The 26,704-nt window shown below is 46.7% G+C and overlaps 1 protein-coding gene across 1 annotated transcript in view; it reads right to left on the reverse strand.

The window, feature by feature from the left end:
• LOC140426604 (formin-2-like) overlaps positions 1-26,704 on the reverse strand; it is a 594,930-nt gene that overhangs the window by 519,857 nt on the left and 48,369 nt on the right. The window contains exon 2 of the mRNA XM_072511575.1: positions 18,938-19,119. Within this exon, the coding sequence (XP_072367676.1) occupies positions 18,938-19,119 (182 nt within the window). The remainder of the gene's footprint in view (positions 1-18,937; positions 19,120-26,704) is intronic.

A 26,704-nucleotide genomic window follows, 5' to 3' on the forward strand; every position in this document is an offset into this window, starting at 1 on the left:
AAGAGCCTGGCAACTGGAATGGTTTTTAAGCACTCCACTTACCACACACTTACTGCAGCTACCAAGATGGGTCAGAGAAGACCTGCCCACTCCCCCCAACGCCACAGCCGAGGTTGGGAGTCCGAAGTGAACTCACAGCTCATGTCAGTGAGGAGCGGAGGGACACCCTCTTCCCCAGCGTGGGCTGCAGACTCAAGCTTGCCCTTCTGAACACTGCCTGGGAAGTGGTGGCAGAGGAAGTCAGTACTGCCAACCTCACCAGGAGGAGACAGCTGGTGATCCGGAGGGGGGGTGGGGGGTGCAGTCACTATTGAGGCCTCTGCCCTGAAAGGGACAGCGAATCAGGGAGGGTTTCAAAGGCTGATGTCTAGGTGTCCTGTGGTTGGGGTGAGCTCTGCTGATCCCGTGCTTCTCTGCAATGGGACAGCAATGGGCTCCTGATTGAACTTGGTCCTTGATGATACAGCTGGGGTATGGGGTTGGAGGGTGTCCCAAGGGGCGGCCTGGGTACTTACAGGACACAGGTAGCACTCAGCAGTGTGAGCAGCAGGAGCCTGTAAGTAGCACCAAAGGGTACGTTTAAAAGACAGACTGCAGCACCGAGCCAGGCCACCCCGATCCTGAAGTGGACACCCAGAGTCCACAAACTTGGCACCAGTCACTACCCACTGTTGCCTCTGGCCCAGGCAGCCATCCACCATAAGCCCATCCGTTTTCAATGGTTTTTCAGTATTTTTTTAGCCTCCCATTGGGGCGACATCCGTCCCAACAGGAGCATCACAGAAGGGCGGAGCACACGGTGTCCAACCCGCTAATCATATTTAAATGCATGCAAATGCCGGTTTTGCAAACCGCTGCCAGTACGCAAACCTATTTATCACCACCAGCGAGGGACCGGAGCTCGGCAGCCACCCGACTCACGGCTTTCGTTGCAGCATAGCGAGGCGGAGAATTCTACCCAACATGAAGATTCGAGCTCGGATGAAATATAGATTTAGAGGAGGTCATTTGGCCCATTGATTAGGCACCGGCCCTTGGAAAGGGCACCCTACGTAAACCCACACCTCCACCCTATCCCCATAACCCAGTAACCCCACCTAACCTTTTTGGGGGCAATTTTGCATGGTCAATCTACCTAACCTGCACATTTTTGGACTATGGGAAGAAACCGGAGCACCCGGAGGAAACCCACACAAACACGGGGAGAACGTGCGGACTCCGCACAGACAGTGACCCAGCGGGAATCGAACCTAGGACCGTGGCGCTGTGAAGCACTGTGCTACCATGCCGCCCACATTTGTACCAACACAAATGGAGATCACCTCACTGCTCACAACGGCATGATCAAAAAGTCTTCCACAGAATTGATATTGAAGGGTAGCAGCTGTGGACTTTGAGAGGGTTAATTACTTCTGAAAGTACTAATTACGCAGCAAGGTTTTATTTGGGTGCAAGGAGTAATTTTGGTACAAAAAAAGAAATCAGCAGAAGCTGACTCATGCTCTGCATCAATTGATTGCTGTTTCTGCAATAGCAACAACCGAAAGGGCTGCACTCCAAATTCCTACAGTTTTCCTTAATCCATTTGGAGCCTGTTTTGCAGCAGAACAAAGGCGCTGGCGGCGGCCTGTCCTGAGACAAGCAGGACAGAGGCCAAACTAACACAAAGGGCAGCAAGGGGGGGGGGATGCAGAAAAATCCCCAAGTTGCCCTGACGCGCTGTAACAGGCCCACGTGGACAGCTGGGAAACGTGCTACCATTTAAAACAAGGCCAGCTACGCCGATGCAATAATGAGGATACTGTATCCATACTTATGGAAGTCTGAAAGGGCAACATTGTTAAAACGTGAACTTTGCATTGGGATTGTGTACTCAAGCATCAGCACATTACCAGCAGGGATTAGTTAACATTTGCAAGACTTGCTGGCATTTCAACTGATTGGCATGTTGTCAAATTGCTAAATTTTATGTTGCTTTATTTTTCAGCCATAAAAAGCACAAACAATAGCCAAGGTTAAAAAAGTTAAAATGCATTAATCTAAATGCTTCATCCAAACGTCATTAATTCCCTTGGGGGGGGGGGGGGGGGAATTGCCGTCCGCAGTGTGAAATCTTGTACCCTGCAACAACTAACACACATCCGTTGATAATATACAAAATTGCAGAAATTCTATTCGCTTCATTGATTTTTCATCGTTCCTGATCCCCATTCCGGTAAAATGGATCCAATGACAGTGCAAACTCGTGCAAACTCTATGGAGTCATCCCATAGTTACGCTGCCACATTTGGGTTTTGGGGGTTAAAAACCTTGACCATATTTTCCAAAGTCACTGGAAAATAAAAACTAGTGCCCGATAAGGAGAGAAAAATCGGCTACAGGTCCATTTCACCCTGCTTGGCTTTTCACGCCGCCCCCCCCCCCCCCCCCCCCCCACCCCCACCCCAATAATAATAATAATAATCACTTATTGTCACAAGTAGGCTTCAATAAAGTTCCTGTGAAACCATTCTGGCGCCTGTTCGGGGCGGCCGGTATGGGAATTGAACCCACACTGCTGGTCCTGTTCTGCATTGCAAGTCAGCTGGATAAAAGCAAATTACTGCGGATGCTGGAATCTGAAACGAAAGAGAAAATGCTGGAAAATCTCAGCAAGTCTGGCAGCATCTGTAGGGAGAGAAAAGAGTTCACGTTTCGAGTCCCATGACTCTTTGTCAAAGCTTTGACAAAGAGTCATGGGACTCGAAACGTTAGCTCTTTTCTCTCCCTACAGATGCTGCCAGACTTGATGAGATTTTCCAGCATTTTCTCTTTCGTTCCACGCCAGCTGTTTAGTCCACTGTGCTAAACCAGCCCAAAAACAAACAGTCCTGCAAACGCATTGATCTTACAAATAAACGGCATTTTATCTGAAGCTGTTGGGCTTCAGATGTGACAATACACGATCTGCCAACAAAGTGTAATGCCAAATAATGAGGGGTTTACTTCTGCAGTAAAATTCCTTTCTCTAGGTCCTGATAAGAGGTCCTAACCCGACTAAAATAAAGAGTTTCTCTGCAACTGGAACACCGGGATCTCCCAATTGAAGGAGAGACATCTTAAAGGAATTAAAGGGTTTACAAGTGAAACTGTGAAATCTTCAGTTACAATCATTGGATTTCTAAATGCTGATGCAGCCTCGTGTGTTTGCAGTGAAATTCTATTCCGCGTTGTTTAATTTCTAATCTCTGTGCATTACCTGCACACAGTGAGACCCCAGTATCTCGGCTTCTCTTCAGAGTCCAACATTTGGTTAGTCTGTACAAAAAAGTGTAGCTAGCGACAGTGCCAATGTCCAAACTAAAATAGTAGGAATTCTAATCCAGTGCATTATAGAAATTACAGTGCGGAATGAGGCTATTCGGCCCATCAAGTCTGCACCGGCCCTTGGAAAGAGCACCCTACACAAACCCACACCTCTCAGTAATCCTGAAACCCTACCCAACCTTTTAGAACACAGAGGGCAATTTAGCATGGCCAATCCACCTAACCTGCACATCTTTGGGCTGTGGGAAGAAACCGGAGCATCCAGAGGAAACCCACGCAGACACGGGGCGAACGTGCAGACTCCGCACAGACAGTGCCCCAAACCTGGAGCTGTGAAGCAACTGTGCTAACCACTATGCTACCATGCTGCCCCCAAATTATTCCAATCAGGATGACTAATTGTTAAGACCAGGACTCATCAGCATGAAGGTAGTTCATGAAGTGACGGGCTGAATATCTAGGTTCTAAAAGTGACTCACATTCATTTGAAAGTCTTGACGTGGCATGATCAGATCAGACTTTTCTTTATGATGGAAGCATTACAATTTGAGGCCGAAATATCGAGAGACTGAATCTGCTCTATTTTTAAAAAGGACAATTTCGAACAGAGGACAGGATTTGACTACAGCTGCTATCAGGTAAAGGCTATTTGCATGCTTCAACGCCTCCCTATTAGTTACAGCGCATAATAACACCAAGTATACAATTATCACGTGTACTCAAGCTTATGACAACATTTCCAACAGGACAGGCATAACTGATTTGTATTGAAAATGGCAGCAAGTGCTAGAAATAGAGTAAAACACTGTTCAGCTTCTGGAGGAAAGAAATACAGAATTTGTATTTCAGGTGCTGACAGACCTGGGCTGCCGGTCCAGGGGTAGTTTTATTTCTGATTTGTAGCACAATCTTGCTTTGTGTTTCATTGTTTTGGTTCAAATCCACCTGCAGTAGGATAGCATTTCCACTCACACCTCCCAGGCATCATTGAAGTGCATTGTGGAATTGTATAGCAAAAGGACTGGCCATTCAGCCCATCACACCCGTGATGGTTCTTTGAAAGTCCACTCTCCCCCACCCCCCACACACACACATACACACACTCCCAACTTGTTCATTCAATTACCCATCATGTCACCTTTAGTTTTGGATGGTTTATGACTTGCTCAATGATTCAAGGACCACTGGGTTTGTGTATTTTGTTTTACATTATCTGGGGCCATGACAAGAAACACTCCAAAAACGATTCACTTTCCATTACTATTGGTCACAAAGCAAAAAATATTTCAAGCATATATACTGCAGCTTTGCAAATATAATCTTAATGCCCATGACTATAAGTTAACAAGTGACTGGAGGTCATTCTGACTCATGCCTTAATTATTTTTAATGCATCTATATTCAAATCATACTCAAGTAAAGCTGTGCTAACTGCAGGTAAAAGAAAAAGTATTTATTGGAAAAACTGGATGTTCTTGAAATAAAAAAAAAAAAAAACCAACTCTAGCCCATTTAGTAATGAACCTTTCAGCAGTGACATCACTAGAGGGGGAAGTGTGTCATGCAATACAGTCTCTGTTCCACTTCTACTGCCGAGCAGAACACAACACAGTTTGGACGTCTTCATATAAATGTTCCCATTTGCCCACTCTAAACAGATGAACCCACATGTTTCCACAACTCAGTGGTTGGTAGCTAGGTTTAACAACACGGGGAGTGAGCGAGTCAGAAAGTCATGGCGAACCCTCAATTTGGACCTTCAGCACAGACTGGATGTTAAGATTGGCCCCCCATCCCGGCATTACCCCGATTGACAGGCTTAGCCTTGGCTCCGGCAGTGAGGCAGTCGGTCAGTGCTGCAGCGGGCAAGATGTGGCTGGTAAGGGTGAAGGGATGCAAGAGGTCAGGGGTCTCATGGGGTGGGGTGGGAGATGATTTTTTTCAAAGTTCAGGGCCAGGGGTGGTGAAGGAAAATAGAAACCAGGATCCGGTAGTGGGGAATGAAGGAGAGGTCAGACGCCCTGTGATGGGGTCAAAGAGCTAAGGGGGTAGGGGGGGGGGGGGAGAAAATAAGGGCTAGAGGAATGTTGGGTGGGTGCCTCATTATGGAGGCTTCTCAGGCAGCCACCCAAATCCAGGTGTGAAGGCACTTGCCCTTGAAGTCCATCCAGCCCTCAGCTTAAAGAGGCTGCTGATCTGACGCTCAAGAAACTCGGTGACGTGAAATAAATTTGAGAAGGGAAGGTCAATGAGGCTCACATTTTTCGCACTTTAACCCCGGCAACCCACCTGACCTAAACCCATCCTTTCCTTCGGCTAACCCCTAGCCCATTACATTCACTGTAAATTAAACCAAATAATGTGTTCCCTTTATTCTTCAAGGTAATATTAATACAAGATTTAAAACAAGCTGCACAGCACAGGGATGCATACATTTTTGCGATAAATTGCGCTCATCACAAAACAATATTACTTCCAATTTAAAAACAGAGTATTTGAATGAATGGTCCAAAGTGGCTTTTGCGATTGACATTGGGCACAGATTTCCTTGCAAATGCATTGATATTTGTTAATCTATGCAAATTCATTCAAAGTCCGTCTTATTGCAAGGCATCACAAATCTCTGTTCAACTAATAATCTATTTATACAACGAATATTTATCTTTGGCTCGACAGATGGAGCTCAGTGTAAAAACTATAGCCCAATCCAACTCCAGAAACAAAAGCATCTCCCTTCAGAATTGCAGCTTTGTTCACATATTCATTCTGTTGCCTGATTTTCTGGAACAGCTGCTCAATAGCAAGTCTTTTTGTGCATTCGGGATGGGGTCTTTCTGGCGATTAATTGGGCAGCAGAGGCCTAGTTTGGGGATTTCCAAGTAAAATTTCCATTCCTTCCCCCTCCCACACAACCTTTAACTGTGCAGAGGTGTCACCATGCTGGAATACGAGCAGAAAACGGCCTTGTTTTCAAGAGAGGAGCTATAGCACAAATTCAGTTCTGTCCAAAAGACCCATGTTTTGTAATCATATTATTTTATTAGTGATACCAATACGTTTTACAGCACAAGAGGCCCTTCAGCCCATCGTGCCTGTGCCGGCCATCAAGCACATATCTATTCAAATCCCATTTTACAGCACTTGGTCCGTAGCCTTGTATGCCATGGCATTTCACGTATTCATCTAAATTCTTCTTATGTTGTGAGCATTCCCTCCCCTCTACCATCTTTACAGGTAGTGAGTTCCAGATTCCCACCGCCTTCTGGGTCAAAAGACTTTTCCTGAAAACCCACCTAAATCTCCTGCCCCTTACCTTAAATGTATGCACCCTGGTGATTTAACCTTCTGCTAAAGCACGGGCAGCACGGTAGCACAGTGGTTGGCACTGTGGCCTCACAGCGCCAGGGTCCCAGGTTCGATTCCCCGCTGGGTCACTGTCTGTGTGGAGTCTGCACGTTTTCCCTGTGTCTGTGTGGGATTCCTCCGGGTGCTCCGGTATCCTCCCACAGTCCAAAGACGTGCAGGTTAGGTGGATTGGACATGCTAAAAATTGTCCTCATTGTCCAAATAGGTTAAGAGGCGTTATTGGGCTACGGGGATAGGGTGGAAGTGAAGGCTTAAAGTGGGTCGGTGCAGACTCGAGGGGCCGAATGGCCTCCTTCTGCACTGTATATTCTATGTAAAGGGAAAAGTCTCTTCCCATCTACACTACATGTCTCAGAATTTTGTACACCTCAATCAGGTCCCCCCTCAGCCTTCTCTGTTCCAAGGAATACAACCCAAGCCTAATCAGCCTCTCAGCTGAAACGCTTCAGCTCAGCCAACATCCTGGTGCATCAGTTTTGCACCCTTGCTAGTGCAATCACATTCTTCCTATAATGTGGCGAACAGAACTGCACACAGTACTCTAGCTGTGGCCTAATGAGTGTTTTATATAGATCCATCATAACCTTGATGCTCTTATATTCTATGCCTCAGCTAATAAAGGCACATATCCCATATGCCTTCTTAACCACATTATTTACCAGTCCTAATGCCTTCAGGGATTTTGGACACACACCCAAAAGATCCCTCTGGTCCTCTATGTCATGATATGCAGACATGCACATAATAAGATACAGACAGGCAGCTAATGAACACAGAGAACAGGGCATAACCAATCAGCAGGCAGAACACTTGGGGGTGGTTTCCCACCATAAAAGGCACGAGGCACTCACACTCCGCCTCTTTCCATTGGGGACATTTACAGAGTGAGTCAGGATGTACATATCACATAACACCTACAGCACGTGGCTAAGAGCTAGTCTGGTTCAGTCAGACAGAGTAATGACACTTCGGTTAGCAGAGAGTCGAACTCACAGAGAACTGTGCTGTGTGACAGGTTCAATAAATCAGATTGAACTAACTTCAAGGTCTGGGGTATCTTTCAGTTAAAGCTGCATCCAGTTGCAGCCCATGTTATTTCAGTGTGCTTAAAACGACACTCTGTACATCCTAGCGTCCTCCTGTTCATTGTGCATTCCCTTGCCTGGTTTGTCCTCCCAAAATGCATCACCTTTCACTTTTTAGGGTTAAATTCAATTTGCCACTGTTCTGCCCATTTGACCAGCCCATCTATATCGTCCTGTAATCCAAGACTTTCCTCGTTATTTACCACTAGGGCCTTATTACAGTAACTTCATTGAAGCCCACTTGTGACAATAAGTGATTATTATTATCACCAATTGGTGTGCCATCCGAGCTCAATATCTGGTTAGATTATTAGCTGCTTCACTGACACTTGATGGCGAATGTGAACTTGCTGCATATTTCCAAGGTCACCATAAGAGAGAGAGCATATGCATGTCATCTGGAAATCTAAAAATCGAAAAGGTGCTTTGACACCTGTCTTAACTCCAGAGGAACGCGAAGTGTGATTTCCTCCTGCAGGCAGCGAAACTAGTTCACACCTAAAATCACAAGGAAGAAATTACATAATAAAAACAAAAAAATCAAAGTGCTGGAAAAACTCAGCAGGCCTGGCACAATCTGTGAAGAGAGAAACACAAGCGGGTGGAATTCCACCTTTTTGAGATGAAGTGCCATGACGGGGGCAAGAAAGATCCCAAACCTTCCAGCCCCGGTCTCATTAATTATTTTCATGGTGTGTCCAGTCGCGGGGCAGGCCTGGATGGCGCATAGTCCATCGTCATATCCAGGTGCCATATTGACAAGGCGCCCAACATCACTGTTGAAGAAAGAAGGTGGACCTCCTGCAAAAGATAGATAGATTCCAGGAGCAAACTGACCAGAAGACGGACCTACTGAGAATGAAGACGGATCTCCTGGAACATTCCGAGGCTGAAAGATGGACGTCCTCTCGGGGGGCCCCTGCTCTGGCTGCTTAACCTGCAGATGATCCCCCTACCCACAGCTGTGATGTTAGAGGGTCCAGGCTTGTGGGCGGTCTCCGCAGGCAGCCCCAGGCGTCGTTCAGCTGAGTCCCAAATCTGCATGCCAAGTTGTTCGGAACGTTTTTCAGTCCAGCATCACAAAGAATCTGGAGTGGGCATGGGGAAAAGCAGACCTTCATCTGCATCCTATTGACAGGACGCAAACGAGGGGCACGGCAATTTCTGGTGGGTGTTCTAACCCACCATGCTGGGCACCAGCGGAAGCTACCGCTGTAAACTCACATTGGCGTGATACCGATTTCTGGGCCTCCTGTCGTATTCTGCCCCCATGCACGCCATCAAAAGATGTTGGGCAGCATGGTAGCAGTGGTTAGCACTGTGGCTTCACAGTGCCAGGGTCCCAGGGTCGATTCCCGGCTGGGTCACTGTCTGTGCGGAGTCTGCACATTCTCCCCATGTCTGCCTGGGTTTCCTCCTGGTGCTCTGGTTTCCTCCCACTAGGCCCGAAAGACGTGCTGTTGGGTAATTTGGACATTCTGAATTCTCCCCGTGTACCTGAACAGGCGGCGGAGTGTGGTGCCTAGGGGCTTTTCACAGTAACTTCATTGCAGTGTTAATGTAAGCCTACTTATGACAATAAAGATTATTATTATTACATGCTAGTGGGGGTTTGGGAGAATTCCATCCAGATAGTTGACATTCTTAGTTCAATATGACTCTTCTTTTCTTTGATTGAAACATTTGGCAGGATTCAGTGCCCCCTCCCCCCCCCCCCCCCCCCAATGGTGGCAGAAAGGGCCCACTGCTGGCCCCACGGCCGCCAAGGTTTCTCATTGTATGAACCCCTCCACCTCTCTTGAGACCTGCGGCGGGGGTTTGCAATCGGTGGGAACGGAAGATTCTGTCGGTGGGAGCAGCCGGATAGTTCCAACCATTAAGTCGTTTTTTTCTCTCCCCGTTGCCAAATCTAGAGAGTTCTTCCAGCACTTTATTTTTATTTCATATTTCTGGTATCTGCTGTAATTTGTTAAAAGCAAAAAAGCCGTCATCATTGCGATCCCATCGCTACTTGAAAATAATTTTCTACTTGAAAATGCAATCCTTCAAAAATCTGACCTTGAGCAATTTTGTTCACAGCTTTCAATCCTTTGACGAACAAACGCTGGCAAAAAAAATGAAGTGGTCATCAACACAAGCAGCTCAACTCGAAAGCTCCAGACAGATTTGGCAGTACTATTGGAACCAGCACCAAAGTGATTTAACCTTCTGCTAAAGCACGGGCAGCACGGTAGCACAGTGGTTGGCACTGTGGCCTCACAGCGCCTCATTGTCACAAAACAAAAAGCTGTCAGTTAGCAGCTTTTCAACTTGGCGCCACATTTAGTTCTCCTTTCGTATCAATACATTCCACACCCCAAACTCCAAAGGGTTGATCCGCGCTTGAGCCCAAATCTTTTGCATTAAGAGTAAAAGAAATTTTAGATCCTCTAACAACAAATTTTTAAAAGGATTAAACTTTCCATAGCACAAAGGCTGAAACAACCGCAAATGTAGCCTGTAGCTTCTGGAGCCGAATATTTGATTTTCAAAAGCAGCGGTTGCCAGCAGGAGGTCTATTTCTAGACAAAATGCTTTCTCCACAATATATTAAGAATCAACGAGCAGAGAGAACTTGTTCGCGCAGCTCACCTTTGTTGATCAAGGCTCCAGCTGAGCTGACTTACATCATCAAAAGTACCTCAGTCGCAGATCACCAGATGAGGAGTCAGGAACAGTGAGTGCAGGTCCCTTTTTATTTGGGAGCTCTTGACTCGGCAGGTTGAAGCTTCTCTGGGAATAGTTGCTAAGACCTCCTGGCTGTTTTAGAAGCCGCACACAGTGCTTTCCACTTTTGTCAGAGGAAAGGAAGTTAGTATTTAGTCTAACAGGAACCTCAAAATTCCTCAGCAATACAAGCTGCCCCTGCTTCTGCTGTAGACTTTAGTCAACGGCATTCAGCCTATTTGTATGTAAGAAAGGGCAAAGAGGAGATTTGAGTTTCAAGAGCACTTGCTCAATTTGCGCACTGACAGTTGCTATTACCTCAACTCTATGATCAATGCTTTATCCCTCTTTTGAACCGCTCCTCATTAAACACAGGCACCTGTTTTATTGTAGTTTTCCCTCAGGCCCAGAGGAACAGCATTTACCTCCTGTACTAGTGCAGGAGACACAAATCAAAACGGTGATACTTTTACTGACCCCGACTTTTAGAATTTGAAGGGCGATACCTGCATTAAAAAAAGGTGCAAATGAAAAATTATGGGGTAATAATAATCTTTATTATTGTCACAAGTAGGCTTACATTAACACTGCAATGAAGTTACTGTGAAAAACCCCTAGTCGCCACACTCCGGTGCCTGTTCGGGTACACAGAGGGAGAATTCAGAATGTCCAATTCATCCAATAAGCCCATCTTTCAGGACTTGTGGGAGGAAACCGAAGCGCCCGGAGGAAACCCATGAACCATGCACAGGGAGAACGTGCAGACTCCGCAGACAGTGACCCAAGCCAGGAATAAAACCCGGGTCCCTGGCGCTGTGAAGCAACAATGCTAACCACTGTGCTACCGTGCCACCCTAGTCACTAGTAGGTGACTTAATTACAACACCTCTCAAGGGGCCCCAGACTTTTATTGGTCCTTTGCACCACTTCCATTTGGAAGCCAATTTTCATAGCCCCTCTCCCACTGAAAACACATTGCTGAATTCTTGACAGCTTTCATGTTGCTGCCACTTCAAAATAATGGAGCCATAATTGGCGACCTAAAAGTGCTTTGGCTGATTAAGCAAACTTTCTAACAAAACGATCACTTAAGCATGAGCTAGTGACCAGGCTGAGCACACCTCACACGTCCATACTCAAATTCATGACATTTTGACAACCTGATCCATAGAATCGCTATGGTGCAGGAGGACGCCATTCGGTCCATCGAGTCTGATCAATTCTCTAAAAGAGCACCCTACACCAGGTCCAGTGCACCCCCTCCCCCTGCAACACTCTTTACTCCCCCCCCCCCCCCGCCCCCATCCCCATAGCCCCCACGCAACCTGCACATCTTTGGATACAAAAGGGCAATTTAGTATGCCAAATCCACCTAATCTGCACAGCTTTGGATTGTGGGCAAGAACCAGAATACCCTTCGGAAACACAGACACTGGGAGAATGTGAAACTCCTCAGTCACCCAAGGTCGGAATTAAACTTGAGTCCCTGGCGCTGTGTAGCAGCAGTGCTAACCACTGTGCTGCCACTGACAGAGCGAGATTGGCTGGAGGGGTGGGGGGAGAAGAGGACATAGCATTTTTGATATGCGTCGTTTTTCAGCTTTGTATAGAAGGTGGTTGTAAGAGTTCACATAACAAAAAGTTTATGTATTCGGCAAATTGCTGGGGCCGTGGGAAGGGGTTAGCGTGGGAAAATATTCAACAAATCTCAGTTGAGAAGCAAATTTCCACTACAAATTACTAATCATTTCAATTATTATTATTATTTTTTTTTTTAAATATATTTTATTGAAATTTTTTTCCAAACAACAATTTTTCCCTCTTACAAAGCAAACGAAACAATAACAAAACAGAGATTTTTAACGATACACAAGTAACAAAACCCCATTATCTATTGACCTAAACTAAACTAACCCCCCCCCCCCGGGTTGCTGCTGCTGGTCATCTGTCTTCCCTCTAACGTTCCCCTAGGTAGTCGAGAAATGGCTGCCACCGCCTGGCGAACCCTTGAGCCGATCCTCTCAGGGCAAACTTTATCTGCTCCAGTTTAATGAACCCCGCCATATCGTTTACCCAGGCCTCCAGTCCAGGGGGTTTCGCCTCCTTCCACATGAGTAGGATCCTGCGCCGGGCTACTAGGGACGCAAAGGCCACGACATCTGCCTCTTTCGCCTCCTGCACTCCCGGCTCTTCCGCAACTCCAAATAGAGCTAACCCCAGCCTGGTTTGACCCGGGCCTTCCCCACCTGCGAAATCACTCCAGTCACTCCCTTCCAATGCCGGGCACGCCCAAAACATATGTGCGTGGTTTGCCGGGCTCCCGCCACACCTCCCACATTTGTCCTCCACTCCAAAGAACCTGCTCAATCTTGCCCCTGTTATGTGTGCTCTATGTCGCACCTTAAATTGAATCAGGCTAAGCCTGGCGCATGAGGAAGAGGAATTTACCCTGCTTAGGGAATCAGCCCACATACCCTCCTCTATCTCCTCCCCTAATTCTTCTTCCGACTTTCTTTTTAGTTCGCCCACCGACTCCTCCCCCTCTTCCCTCATCTCTCTATAAATCTCTGACACCTTGCCCTCTCCGACCCACACCCCTGAAAGCACCCTGTCCTGTATCCCCTGTGTCGGGAGCAACGGAAATTCCCTCACCTGTTGTCTAGTAAACGCCCTCACCTGCATGTATCGCAAAAAATTTCCCCGGGGCAACTTATACTTTTCCTCCAATGCTCCCAAGCTCGCAAAAGTCCCATCTATAAATAAATCTCCCACCTTCCTAATTCCCAACTGGTACCAGCTCTGAAATCCTCCATCCATTCTTCCTGGGGCGAACCTATGGTTGTTCCTGATAGGGGACCCCACCAGGGCTCCCCGCACCCCTCTCTGTCGCCTCCACTGTCCCCAGATATTCAGCGTTGCCGCCACCACCGGGTTCGTAGTAAACTTTTTAGGTGAGAACGGTAGCAGCGCCGTCACCAGCGCCTCTAAACTCATCCCTTTACATGACTTTCTCTCCAGTCTTTTCCACGCCGCTCCCTCACCCTCCATCATCCATCTACGTATCATTGCCACATTGGCGGCCCAATAGTAATCACCCAAGTTCGGTAGTGCCAGTCCTCCTCTGTCCCTACTACGCTGAAGGAACCCCCTCCTTACCCTCGGGACTTTCCCTGCCCACACAAAGCTCGTAATGCTCCTATCTATTTTATTAAAAAAGGTCTTGGTGATTAGTATAGGGAGACATTGAAATACAAATAAGAACCTCGGGAGGACCATCATCTTAACTGCCTGCACCCTGCCCGCCAGTGATAAAGGCTGCATGTCCCACCTCTTAAAGTCCTCCTCCATTTGTTCTACCAGCCGTGTCAGATTAAGTCTGTGCAAGGTTCCCCAGCTCCTAGCGATCTGAATCCCCAGGTCTCGGAAGTTTCTTTCCACTTTCCTTAGCGGTAAGCCTTCTATCTCTCTACTCTGGTCCCCTGGATGTATCACAAATAATTCACTCTTCCCCATGTTTAGCCTATACCCAGAGAATTCCCCGAACCCCCTCAAAATTCGCATAACCTCTATCATCCCCCCCGCTGGGTCCGACACGTATAACAATAGGTCATCTGCGTATAACGAGACTCGGTGCTCTTCTTCCCCTCTAATCACCCCTCTCCATTTCCTGGAGTCTCTCAACGCCATGGCCAGAGGTTCAATTGCTAACGCGAACAACAATGGAGACAGCGGGCATCCCGGTCTTGTTCCCCTATATAATCGGAAATACTCCGATCTATGTCGACCTGTAACTACGCTTGCCGTTGGAGCCCCATAAAGAAGTCTAACCCAGCTAATAAACTCATTCCCAAACCCAAACCTCCTTAACACTTCCCATAAATACTCCCACTCCACCCTATCAAATGCCTTCTCTGCGTCCATTGCCGCCACTATCTCTGCCTCCCCCTCCACTGGGGGCATCATTATCACCCCTAATAGTCGTCGCACGTTAACATTCAGTTGTCTCCCTTTTACGAACCCTGTCTGGTCTTTGTGCACCACCCCCGGGACACAGTCCTCTATCCTCGATGCCAGTACCTTTGCCAGCAATTTGGCGTCCACGTTCAATAGTGAAATAGGTCTATAGGACCCGCACTGCAAGGGATCTTTGTCCCTCTTCAAAATTAGCGATATCGTCGCCTCCGACATCGTCGGGGGTAGAGTCCCCCCTTCCCTGGCCTCATTGAACGTCCTCGCCATCAACGGGGCCAACAAGTCCACATATTTTCTGTAATATTCCACCGGGAACCCGTCTGGCCCCGGGGCCTTCCCTGCTTGCATGCTTCCCAGTCCCTTAATAACCTCGTCCACCTCAATCGGCGCCCCCAGGCCTGCCACCTCCTGCTCCTCCACTTTCGGGAACCTCAATTGGTCCAGGAACTGCCGCATCCCCTCCTCTCCCTCTGGGGGTTGAGACCTATACAGTTCCTCATAGAAGGTCTTGAACACCTCATTTATCTTTCCTGCCCTTCGCACCGTGTCTCCCCTTTCGTCTCTAATTCTTCCTATCTCCCTCACTGCTGCCCTCTTTCGCAATTGATGCGCCAACAGGCGACTAGCCTTTTCCCCATATTCATACCTCCTCCCCTGTGCCTTCCTCCACAGTACCTCCGCCTTTCTGGTGGTCAGAAGGTCAAACTCCGTCTGGAGTCGTCTCCTCTCCCTGTACAATTCCTCCTCCGGGGTCTCTGCAAATTCTCTGTCCACCCTTAAAATCTCCCCCAGTAATCGTTCCCTTTCCTTGGCCTCGGTTTTCCTTTTGTGGGCCCCAATAGAGATCAGCTCTCCTCTGACCACCGCTTTTAATGCTTCCCAGACCACTCCCACAGGGACCTCGCCATGGTCATTGACCTCCAGGTATCTCTCAATACACCCCCGCACTCTTGCACACACTCCCTCATCCGCCATCAGTCCCACATCTAATCCCCAGAGTGTTCTCTGCTCCCTGTCCTCTCCTACTTCCAGGTCCACCCAATGTGGGGCATGGTCCGAAACCGCTATGGCTGAGTACTCGCTTCTTCCACCCTAGAGATCAACGGCCTTCCTAAAACAAAAAAAAATCTATCCGGGAGTACACTTTATGGACATGGGAGAAGAAGGAAAACTCCCTAGCCCTAGGTCTAAAAAATCACCATGGATCCACTCCCCCCATTTGGTCCATAAACCCCTTAAGTACCTTGGCCGCTGCCGGCCTTCTTCCGGTCCTTGTGCTGGATCGATCTAGCCCAGGGTCCAGCACCATATTAAATTCCCTTCTAAAATCAAGTTTCCTGCCTCCAGGTCCAGTATACGCCCCAGCATCCGTCTCATGAATCCCGCATCGTCCCAATTTGGGGCATACACATTAACCAACACGACCTCCATTCCCTCCAGCCTACCACTCACCATTACATATCTACCTCCGCTATCTGCTACGATGTTCTTTGCTTCAAATGCTACCCGTTTCCCCACCAAGATGGCCACCCCTCTGTTCTTTGCGTCCAGTCCTGAGTGGAACACCTGTCCCACCCATCCTTTCCTTAGCCTAACTTGGTCCGCCACCTTTAGGTGCGTCTCTTGGAGCATAACCACGTCTGCCCTTAGTCCTTTCAAATGCGCGAGTACTCAGGCCCTTTTTAATCGGTCCATTCAGGCCTCTCACGTTCCACGTGATCAGCCGCACTAGGGGGCTACCTGCCCCCCTCCAGTGTCGACTAGCCATTACCTTCTCTAGGCCAGCCCCATATCCCCCTCCGCGCTCCCGCTCGCTCCACCAGCGTCGCACACCATCCCCGCCCACCCACTCTTTAGCCATTTCCTTTTGGATTTCCGCAGCAGCAACCCAGTTGTCCCCCCCCGCTAGATCCCTATCTAGCATGATTACTCCCCCCATATCACTTCCGTAAGTCAGCTGACTTCAACTGACCCCGGCTGCTCCTGCTCACTCCTCGACCCCCCCCCGTGTGGGGGAACTCCCATCCGCCTTGCGCCTGTCTTCCCGCCTTATTCTTTCTGGCGCGGGAACATCCCTTTACCTGACCCGCCTCTTATGGCGCAGCTCCCTTTCCCCTCCCCCTCCTTCCCCATTCTCCGACTATGTCCCGTCTTTCCCCCCCCTCACCGGCGCCCACATTTCCCCAATGTCTCCCCCCTTCCCTGTTTACTTCTCAATTAACTTCCACCGGAACATTAACAAAAACAATAACAATAACATTTCCTGCAGCATCAGTCCCTCAGTTCCGGTCCAATTTCTCTTCTTTGATGAAGGACCATGCTTCCTCCGCCGTCTCGAAATAGTGTCTCTCCTGATACATGACCCATAGTCTTGCCGGCTGCAGCATCCCAAACTTCACCTTCCTTTTATGCAACACCTCTTTGGCTCGGTTGAAGCTCGCCCTCCTTCTCGCCACCTCCGCACTCCAATCCTGGTATATCCGTACCACCGCATTCTCCCATTTGCTACTCCGCACCTTAAGGCGGTAAAATCGCATGATTATTGCCCTCGGTGGTTCTCCCGCTTTTGGTCTTCTCGCCGGAATCCGATTTGCCCACTCCACCTCCATGGGGCCCGCAGGGGCCTCAGCTCCCATCAACGAGCTTAGCATCTTACTTGCGTACTCTCCACAGTCCACTTCTTCCACACCCTCAGGGAGACCTAGTATCCGAAGGTTCTTCCTTCGCGCTCCGTTTTCTAGGGCCTCGATCCTTTCAGTACACTTTTTATGAAGTGCCTCGTGCGTCTGAGTCTTAACCGCCAGGCCCAGGATCTCGTCCTCAATATCTGTCACCTTCTGCTCCACCACGCGGAGCTCAGTCTCATGGGTCTTTAATGTCTCCTTGAGCTCCTCAATTGCCTGTAGCATCGGGGTCAGCACCTCCCTCTTCAGCAGCTCCACGCACCGTCTCACGATTTCATCCTGCTCAGGCCCCCATGTCGCCTGCGCTTTCTCCGCCGCCATCTTGTATTTCTCTCCCTCGGACCTTTTGTTCGGTGATTCCTCGGGCTGCAGCCGCCGCCGCTGGTTTCTTCCTTCTTCGTTCGGGGGGGGGGGGACTCCCTTCCCACACACCGGGTCGCGTCGTCGAAAAATTCCCCGTTGGGGCTCTTAAGAGCCCGAAGGTCCGTCGGAGCTGGAGCCGCCGAAACGTGCGGCTAGCTCGGCATCACCGCAACCGGAAGTTTCTCAATTATTTTATTTGATACCAAGGCCTAGCGATCAAACACTTTTGAATGAGTTCACATCGCAATGGCTCGATTATTAGCTGAATTGTTGGAGTACTTCTCCCACATAGTCAACAGCCCTGGTTTATAACAGTTAGCATGTCCATCCCTAGCGCATGTCAAAACTGCCAAGTGGCATGATTTATAAATTATTTTAAAAACTCTTTGAATCTCCTACCTAACAACGTTCAATTTGCCAACTGAAGGGAACTAATCACTGCATCACTCACTGACATTCGGTTGCTAACTCTGGTTGAAGTTATTCCTGGAGATTTCAGCACATGGCCTCACACTTACAAATAACTCAACCGATCAAACAGCCCTTACAATGCCCACCACCCTCCTCTCCCAATAGTTTTCTAATTGAATCACAGAATCATTACAGCACAGGTGGTAGCCATTTGGCCCATTGCGGTCTACACCCGCTCTCCAAATGAACATCATGACGGAGGGCTGGCACGGTGGCTAGTACTGCTGCATCAGTGCCAGCGACCCTGGCTCAATTCAGCCTTGGGTCACCGTCAGTGTCGGTTTCCTCCAGGTGCTCCGGTTTCCTCCCACAGTCCAAGGATGTGCAGGGTAGGTGGATTGGCCATGCTAAATTGCCCCTTAAGTGTCCAAAACAGATGTGTAGCTTAGGGTCGGTGCAGACTCGACAGACCCAATGGCCTCCTTCTGCACTATAGAGGTCCTATGATATATTCTTCCATGAAGTGTCATTGTCCTGCCTTTTCCCCGTACCCCTGTACATTGTTTCTATTCAAATAATCATCAAATGCCATCTCGAATGCTCTGATTGAGCCCACCTCCAGCACACTTCCAGGCAGTGCATTCCAGACCCCAACCAAATGTTCAAAAATCAAACAACGCCTTGTAATATCCCTTTAAGTTTGCTCCTGGGGTTTCTTGAAGTGTTCAAGTGTTTAATATTTAATTGATGGAGGTTCATAGACATTCCTGAGATGTGTCCACAACCATATTGTATCGGTCCTTGGATCCACACACAATGGCAAACAGTTCATTTGCAAATAACTAGAACACATTAAAGATCCAAGCTCATGTACTTCAATGCAAGGAAATACATACACATAAAAGTACCAACACCCACGCACCCCCATATCACATTGAAACAAAATTTCTGCCCAACAAGTAGTGGGGGGAATGGATTTCCGGCAACTTTAATTCCGAGCATCCCAGGTTCAGTCCGAACCTTACAGAACGAAAAGAAACTTACATCAAACTTGGTGGTGACGGTTTGTGGAACTTCTCCACAAAACTGTTGCCGGAAGCAGTCTCCGAACGGAAGCAGCAAACCCATAGCCAGAATACGAGAGCAAAGTTTCTCAGCTTCTTCATGTTCGCCTGCGTGTTGCGCCGTTTCCTGCTGCCCAAAAAGCTTCTCCAGTAAGGTTCTCCCTGCAAGAAAGATTTGAAGTGTCACGTTCAAAGAAAACATCAAAAAGACTTATGAAAAAAACTTTTGCAGAGCGGACTGGATAGCAAGGCGCTTCCTCAGTTGCACAAGAGTAGTGCAAGATGGGTGGCACGATGGTTAGCACTGCTGCCGCACAGGGCTGAGGATCCAGGTTTGATCCCGGCCCTTGGTCACTGTCCATGTGGGGTTTGCACATTCTCCCCGTGTCTACGTGGGTCTCACTCCCACAACCCAAGATTGGGTTGTATTGGCCATGTAAAACTACCCCTTAATTGGAAAAGTTAGTGCAAGGCACATGAATGCAGCCTTCAGCAAGCTAAATGGCCATTCACAATGAAACATTTCATTCACGCTGCCATTCCAGCACATGGATTAGCTTGTTGCATGGAATAAGGTAGAACCTAGCATAAATGGGCCTGTTCTTTTTTGTGAGGGAGAGGGTGAAAGATGGCATACCTCAGGGCACTGATATGCCACATGTTTTCAAAAGGACATTTTATTATTAGATTTATATCATGCTCTCACCTTTGTAAATGTATTCTTATACATGAAACTATCACATATTCAATTGCATTTTAATTAGGAGCAAATTACATCTAACCTTTTGTCCTAGCTTCACACTGGACTATAAAGTGACATTGAAGCTGAACAGAGGTGGGGCTCCTTCAAAAATAGCTTCAAACTACCTATTTAAACTGGATTCAAGTGGCGAACACAGCTGGCACAGAGGCAAGACTGCAGATCTAGTTGGTCTATTAACACTAGGACCTTTTATATTAGAATGTGGGAATATTGGGCCAGAACCTCCAACTAGCATGGAAAAGTAGTGGCCTATTGGAATTACAAGGCTTTAATCAGCACTTACCGGCTTTTGAAAACTGCGCTGAAATCTCCAATGGTTGGAGCTACTTGGGGTCTGCACCGAAAGAGCTCCTGCAGGCTCCATTGTAGTCCAGCAGTGTTGGATTCAGGGAGCCCACTGCACTGGCTGCCGTAAAGCAGCAAAGTTTAAAGGGCCCAGTGAAATTGGCAGGCCAGGGAGAAAGCAAGTGGATGGGATTTGGGTGGCTGCGAGGGTGGGGGTTCCCTGTGGGAATCTGTCTGGGTATTTAAAATAGTTACACAGCAGTAGTTTCATTTCCAACTTTTTCTGAGATAACAATTAGAATAACTCTGGCAGAACCATCCAAAGTTAATGATTTAAATCACTACTTCGGCTGGTTCCCAGCGCAGTGCAATTGCCCAGGGGAAATTAGCCCTTCGGACAATTGCTGGATAAACCCTTACCTGGGAAATTCCGAGAGGGATTCCCCAGTACATCTTTGGGGTAAACCCACTCCCCGATTCCCAACACTGGGGAGCCAGGAGGTTACAGGCCAATGATAACGGGTTTTAATTGCTGTGAATGGCAAATTGTTACAAATTAATTCAATATATTGCATGGGCTTAAACTGGGATCTGTCGGAGGGGTTGTACATTCTCAGATCGTATAACCTTGTTTGCATTTACTGGAAGGTTACACTGCTTGAACAAGACAATGCAAGGTATTCTGATACTGAGGGGAAGCGGTGTTGAAACTGATGTTTCTCTGTTAACTGCTGTAATCCAAGGAGAAATAGCTAGGTTGTAAGGTCAACTAGAAGTCAGAATAAAGCAGCAAGAAATAACTGGTTTCATGTTTAAAAGTAAGTGCAACTCCTGGAAATCATTTACCAGCCATTTTAAGGGTCTGGGAGGTTTATAGAATTTTTGGGGACCTCAATGCTACGTTCTTACAATTATGTCCCAATTGTTGGATTTTTGTTTTCATCATTGACGATCACTCAAGTTTTCGATGATTCTTCTACGCTGACAACAGAGTTTAAGTCAGGGGTTATATAATTTACAAGCCTCAAATTGACCTCAGCAAGGATATCAGCTGTTGGCTGCTAGAGGCAGTGGTGCATTGTTGGCTCAAGCATTTGCCCGCAGTCTCCCTCACCATTCTCTCTCGGTGCTGCTCTTGTTGACATCCTCACACCTTTTGTGATGATTTTTGGTCACCATTGGGTGGCACGGTGGCAAAGTGGTTAGCACTCCTGCCTCGGGTAACTGTGCGGAGTCTGCACTTTCTCCCCATGTCTGCGTGGCTTTCCTCTGGGTTATGCGGTTTCCTCCCAGTCCAAAGATGTGCAGGTGCGGTGGATTGGCCATGTTAAATTTCCTGAGTGCCCCCAAAAGGTTAGGTGGAGTTACTGGGTTACGGAGATGGGGTGGAGGCGTGGGCTGAAGTAGGGGGGTCTTTCCAAGTGTCAGTGCAGACACGATGGGCCAAATGGCCTCCTTCTGCACTGAAAATTCTGAGATTCTATGATTTCAGATTGTAAAAATACAGACTTTTTTTTTTGCACCATAATGAGACTAGTGGTAGCCAAAAGCAAGTTGTGATAAAGACCCTTCTTCCAGATCATCTGCTCGAAACTTAGAAAAGAATCACCAAATTAGCATAAATGCTGCCCTTTTCGCTTATCCAAAGAACAGACCTATACGAAGCTACAGCTGCTGAGAATTTCCATCACACTTTTCCCCAAATGCTGACAACATGGCATTCCTTCAACAGCTTTTGTTACATCAGTATTGGGGTGCTTGCATTTTGTACAATCCCTTGTGTAATTCTCTTTTCTTAATTCAATGTTTCGGACTCCTCTCCAAAACTTTAGACCCTCTTGAATTTCAGTTGAAATGAAAATCGCTTATTGTCACAAGTAGGCTTCAAATGAAGTTACTGTGAAAAGCCCCTAGTCGCCACATTCCGGCGCCTCTTCGGGGAGGCTGGTACGGGAATTGAACCGTGCTACTGGCCTGCCTTGATCTGCTTTCAAAGCCAGTGATTTGGCCCTGTGCTAAACCAGCCCCTACACTGTGCAACTGCATGAGCCACCCTTTTCCATCCTCCCCGCCGACAAAATTGTACATCGGACCCAACAGTGAATGCAGGAGAAGAACTTGCATTCATATACCGCTTTACATACAATGAAATGCTTTTGCAGTGTGTTCACTATTGTAATGTAGGAAGCAAAGCAGCTAATTTAAATGCAGTAAGGTCTGGATTTCCTGGAGCATTAACCCTGGACGATACACACATCTATAAAAGGTGTACACCCCATTGCATCCAATAATGCAAAATCTGCAAATAAATTGGGAAAAAATTAACTGACTGACTTCTGTCCCTTGATTAACCCAGTCAAGCTCAACCTCTACTTTACACAAAGAAAGAGTGATACTCCTGTAAATAACAAGCTGGGTTTAGTACATTCCGGATTTGCTCAGTTCAACAGAAATACAAGTCATCATAGCAATTTTCTGACTGATCGGATGGTTGTATTGGCAGAAAGAAACCAAACAATAGTCATGCATTTAGCAGCGAATGTGCAGTAACACGTTACCCCCACGAACAATACTTTGAACAAAATCATCAAGTCAGGACAGAGACTTGTCTACTTATAGCCAACAGCTATAAACCTACTAATTTAGTAGAATATCCAGAATCTGGTACAAAAATTGCATGGGTATAGGCGCCAGGTGAGCGGTTCACGGTTGACCAATTTGGATTTTCTTTCCCCCACAATGAAATAGCTGAGGACCAAGAGATGCAGGATCAGACCAAAGCTTCACACCTTTGTCAAGAGACTAAAATATAAAACTCTTTTTCCTCTAACTCCGAGTAATAATGTTGGCATTCTGTATTCAAGAGGGTGCCTTGTCCAAATACCCTCACTGTACTCAAGAAACAAGTTGCTTTAATTTGAGGGAATCGTTGGAAGTCATTTCCTGTGGGATTTCTTTATTCAAGAATCTGACAGTTGCAATGTTTGCACCAAAATAAGTTTGATATGGTTTTTGCCCCAGTTGAGTGTGTTCTAACTGTGCAGATTTTGTGCTCACATGTCAGTGAATAATATGCAAAGTACCTACTCATTCCAATTCCGATGTCTTTCTTGACTAGAACGCTAGTCAATGCCATTTTTGCCTCTTGTGACATTTCTAATACAAATGGGAAACTGTTTTGCTACAAGAGGCCTGGGAAGGTGATGCTAATAAAGGTTGGGTGGACTGTGCTCAGTTTCATCCTGTATGACAGATCCAAGGCCGACATGGTTGGATGGGCACTTGAAGTGTACCTCTACCCTGTCCATCCAATCTTAGGTCATGGAACTTTTCGCTGACCAGCCACATCTTATCCGCACTTGGGAAAGGCATCAGGTAACGTTTGGGTTAATTGCATGAAGAGAATCTCAAGTCAGCCAAAGATAAAAATTATTTTGAATAATAACATTCCTAATTATGGGTTGGCATTTGTGGATAGATGTGCATGCAATGTAACAGATAATACCAAAATATATCTCGTATGGACCAGAGGAAACGATGACTCTATTTAAAAATCATTAGCCATATGTCAAATGCGTTTTTAAAAATCTTTATGGTCACAAGTGGGCTTATATTAACACTGCAGTGAAGTTACTGTGAAAATCTCCACGTCACCACACTTCGACACCTGTTTGGGTACGCCGAGGGAGATTTCAGAATATCCAATTCCCCTTACAGCGCGTCTTTCGGGACTTGTAGGAGTAAACCGGAGCACCCAGAGGAACCCCACTTGGACACGGAGAACGCGCAGACTCCACACAGACAGGGACCCAAGTCGGGAACTGAACCTGGGACCCTGGTGTTGTGAAGCAACAGTGCTAACCACTATGCTGCCGTACTTGTTTCTGAATACCACACAATTCTATTAATTTGAGATGCACCCTTACTCATCGGGCTGCAGTAAACGGTGCTATAATTCTCACCTATTCACAACTTTGCTACAACACTCTTATTATTAAGTGTCACTCATGTTGATTCAAGCTACACAATGCATTTTGGCACATGCAAGCTAAAAATTAAGTTAATAATAATAATAATTGCTTATTGTCACAAGTAGGCTTCACCCTTCGTTGCCACATTCTCACAAGTAGGCTTCAATTAAGTTACTGTGAAAAGCCCCTAGTCGCCACATTCCGCGCCTGTTCGGGGAGGCCGGTACAGGAATTGAACCCCCGCTTCTGGCCTTGTTCTACAATACAAGTCAGCTGTTTAGCCCACTGTGCTGAGCCAGCCCCAGTTTCCAGTGTTCAAAATGAGGTTGAGAAATGTCCACTCATCCTAATCAGAGATCTTACTCCAGATATCCCCCTCAAGTGGTCTCGGCAATGTATAATGTGTTAGATTCAGAAGCTGCTTTTAGAGAAGGAGGAGATTGTTCACTTAGAGACCATTTGTCCCATCATAAAGACTGGATAGGGCATGACTGACTAATGTACCATTACAGTGGGACATGCAAGTAATTAACTTTTTAGGGACTGACATCAGCTTTGTTCTTTAGACCAAATTAATTGAAGGAAAGCAAGAGGGTACTGTTTGCCGTTATCTTTAAATATTAATATTGAATATTTAAAAGGAGTGACCCCCTCATTTAAATCACTGTTTACACAAAATTTGACGAAACAGCTGGAGTGACTAGGATGCTATTACATGCAGTCGAGCAGAAAATACAATAAGCCTGCAAGTTAATTTATTACATATTAACCAGATAATAAACTTAAACCAGATAATCATTCTCAGGTTTTTAAAAATCAAATACAGACTCATCTGGTGAATAAACTTGCCCAAATCTGGTTGGAAAAATTAGTGAGTTCATGTCACACTAATGGGTAAATTGACGAGAAAACGGGATATGCTGCGAGTTATGAATTGCCACAAAACATGCCAGTTGATTTATGCTCCTGGTCACGCACAAACATGGCACACTCAGTTGAATTAAACTCAACGCAGAAATTTTAAAAAGTTTTAAAAGTCACCATAGTCCCAGACGACCATAGGCTGCTTTCCCCTTTGAGCACGGGGGGGGGGGGGGGGGGGGGGGGGGGGGGGGAGAGAAAGGGAGAGCCGACTGTTGGTGATTTAACCCAAGAATCACCACACCTCAGGCAAGGGGAAAGGCTAAGAAGGCGGGGCCTTGATGAATAACCTTAGATGGTGCGGGAATTGAACCCGCGCTGCTGGCCTCGCTCTGCAATGCCACAGGACATCATTGCATAGATCAGATTCTGAGAAGTAACAAAAATTTATCTCTAGTAGTATTGATGGGTTAACAGCGAGCGTGCTACAGCACATTCAACCTCCAAAATGAGGTCGACAAGGTTCCAAACTTCTGCTAACCATTTTCCCTGTAGCGAGCAACTGAGTTCTGCCGTACCACAAGGGGTTAATTCTCTTCCCCAGGGAGCAGTGGAGGCGGAGTCATTGAACTTTTGTAAGTGAAGTTAGACAGATTTTTTGATTGACGAAGGAGTCGAGTTGTGGGGGGCAAGCAGGAAAATGGAATAAGGGCCATAATCAGACCAGGCACTGAATGGCAGAGCCTTATCGGGCCAAATGGCCTACTCTTGCTTCTATTCATGTCCTGCTATGTTCTAAAGCAGCGTTATAGACAGAAGCTTAAAAGATTTTGTAGAGACTGATGGGGAGGACGGAAGAGAAATCAGATAATGCCAATTTTGACAATTTAGAACCTGTACCCTTCACAAAGATCATTTTCCCTTCCCTGGTTAAAGTAAACAAGAAGACAGAGTTTCCAGGTGTGGTTTAAGACTGCTTTTAAACTGGCTACCTACCAATGCAATTTGGAGCAATCGACCTAAACAGCGACAGAGAACGTCATTAGTTTCAAAACTAATCCTCAAATTCTTCATCTGGGGAGTTCATCAACACTCTCTTCCGCAGTGCACATAATAACTTATTGTATTCATAAAGGTGATTTATAGGAACATTATAAACAGCATTTAACACCAAGTCAGATAAAGCGAGATTAGGACACAGAGCCAAAGGCTTGAGCAGAGAGGTAGGTTTTTTTTAAGAGAAGAGTGGAGTAAAGAGAGACGGGAAAAGTTCAGGAAGGGATTTCAGAAATTAAGCCCCTGGCAACAGAATGAAAGGCCATGATTGGTGGAGAAAAATTAAAAAACAGGAAGCTCAAGAGGCCAGAATTAGAAGTCTAGGAAATATCTGGGAGGGTTGTGGGACAGAGGGAGGAGATTGCATAGACATGGAGGGTCAATTCAGGTCAGCAAGCACAGGGGTGATAGCGGAATTGGACTGGTTGAGTTAGGACATGAGCAAAGGTGAGCAACGTTTATGGAGGGTGTATGTGGGAGACTTGGTCATTAAGTATCTAATTCGGTCGTCTTCTTAATTCCAGTCACTTCATGTTGTTGCCCAGGCTTGCATTTTTTTTTTAAATATTTGAAACTGGTCTAGAAAATTGCATCATTTCGAAACATAGGGTAATTTCACAAAATATTTTTAAAATATATAATATTCCTGTAGAGCAATAGGAGTCGAAGCTCATAATGGAGTTGATACAGAATCAAAAGTGCATCATTTTGAGGGCTTAAAATTCCACTTATGACTGGAGTCTAAAATGTTAAATAGCAATAGGATTAAACTTGGTAATAGTAATTTGGTAATATGGAACTGCTGAAAAAA

The sequence above is a fragment of the Scyliorhinus torazame genome, chromosome 1, assembly GCF_047496885.1.
Source record: "Scyliorhinus torazame isolate Kashiwa2021f chromosome 1, sScyTor2.1, whole genome shotgun sequence".
Taxonomy (NCBI): domain Eukaryota; kingdom Metazoa; phylum Chordata; class Chondrichthyes; order Carcharhiniformes; family Scyliorhinidae; genus Scyliorhinus; species Scyliorhinus torazame.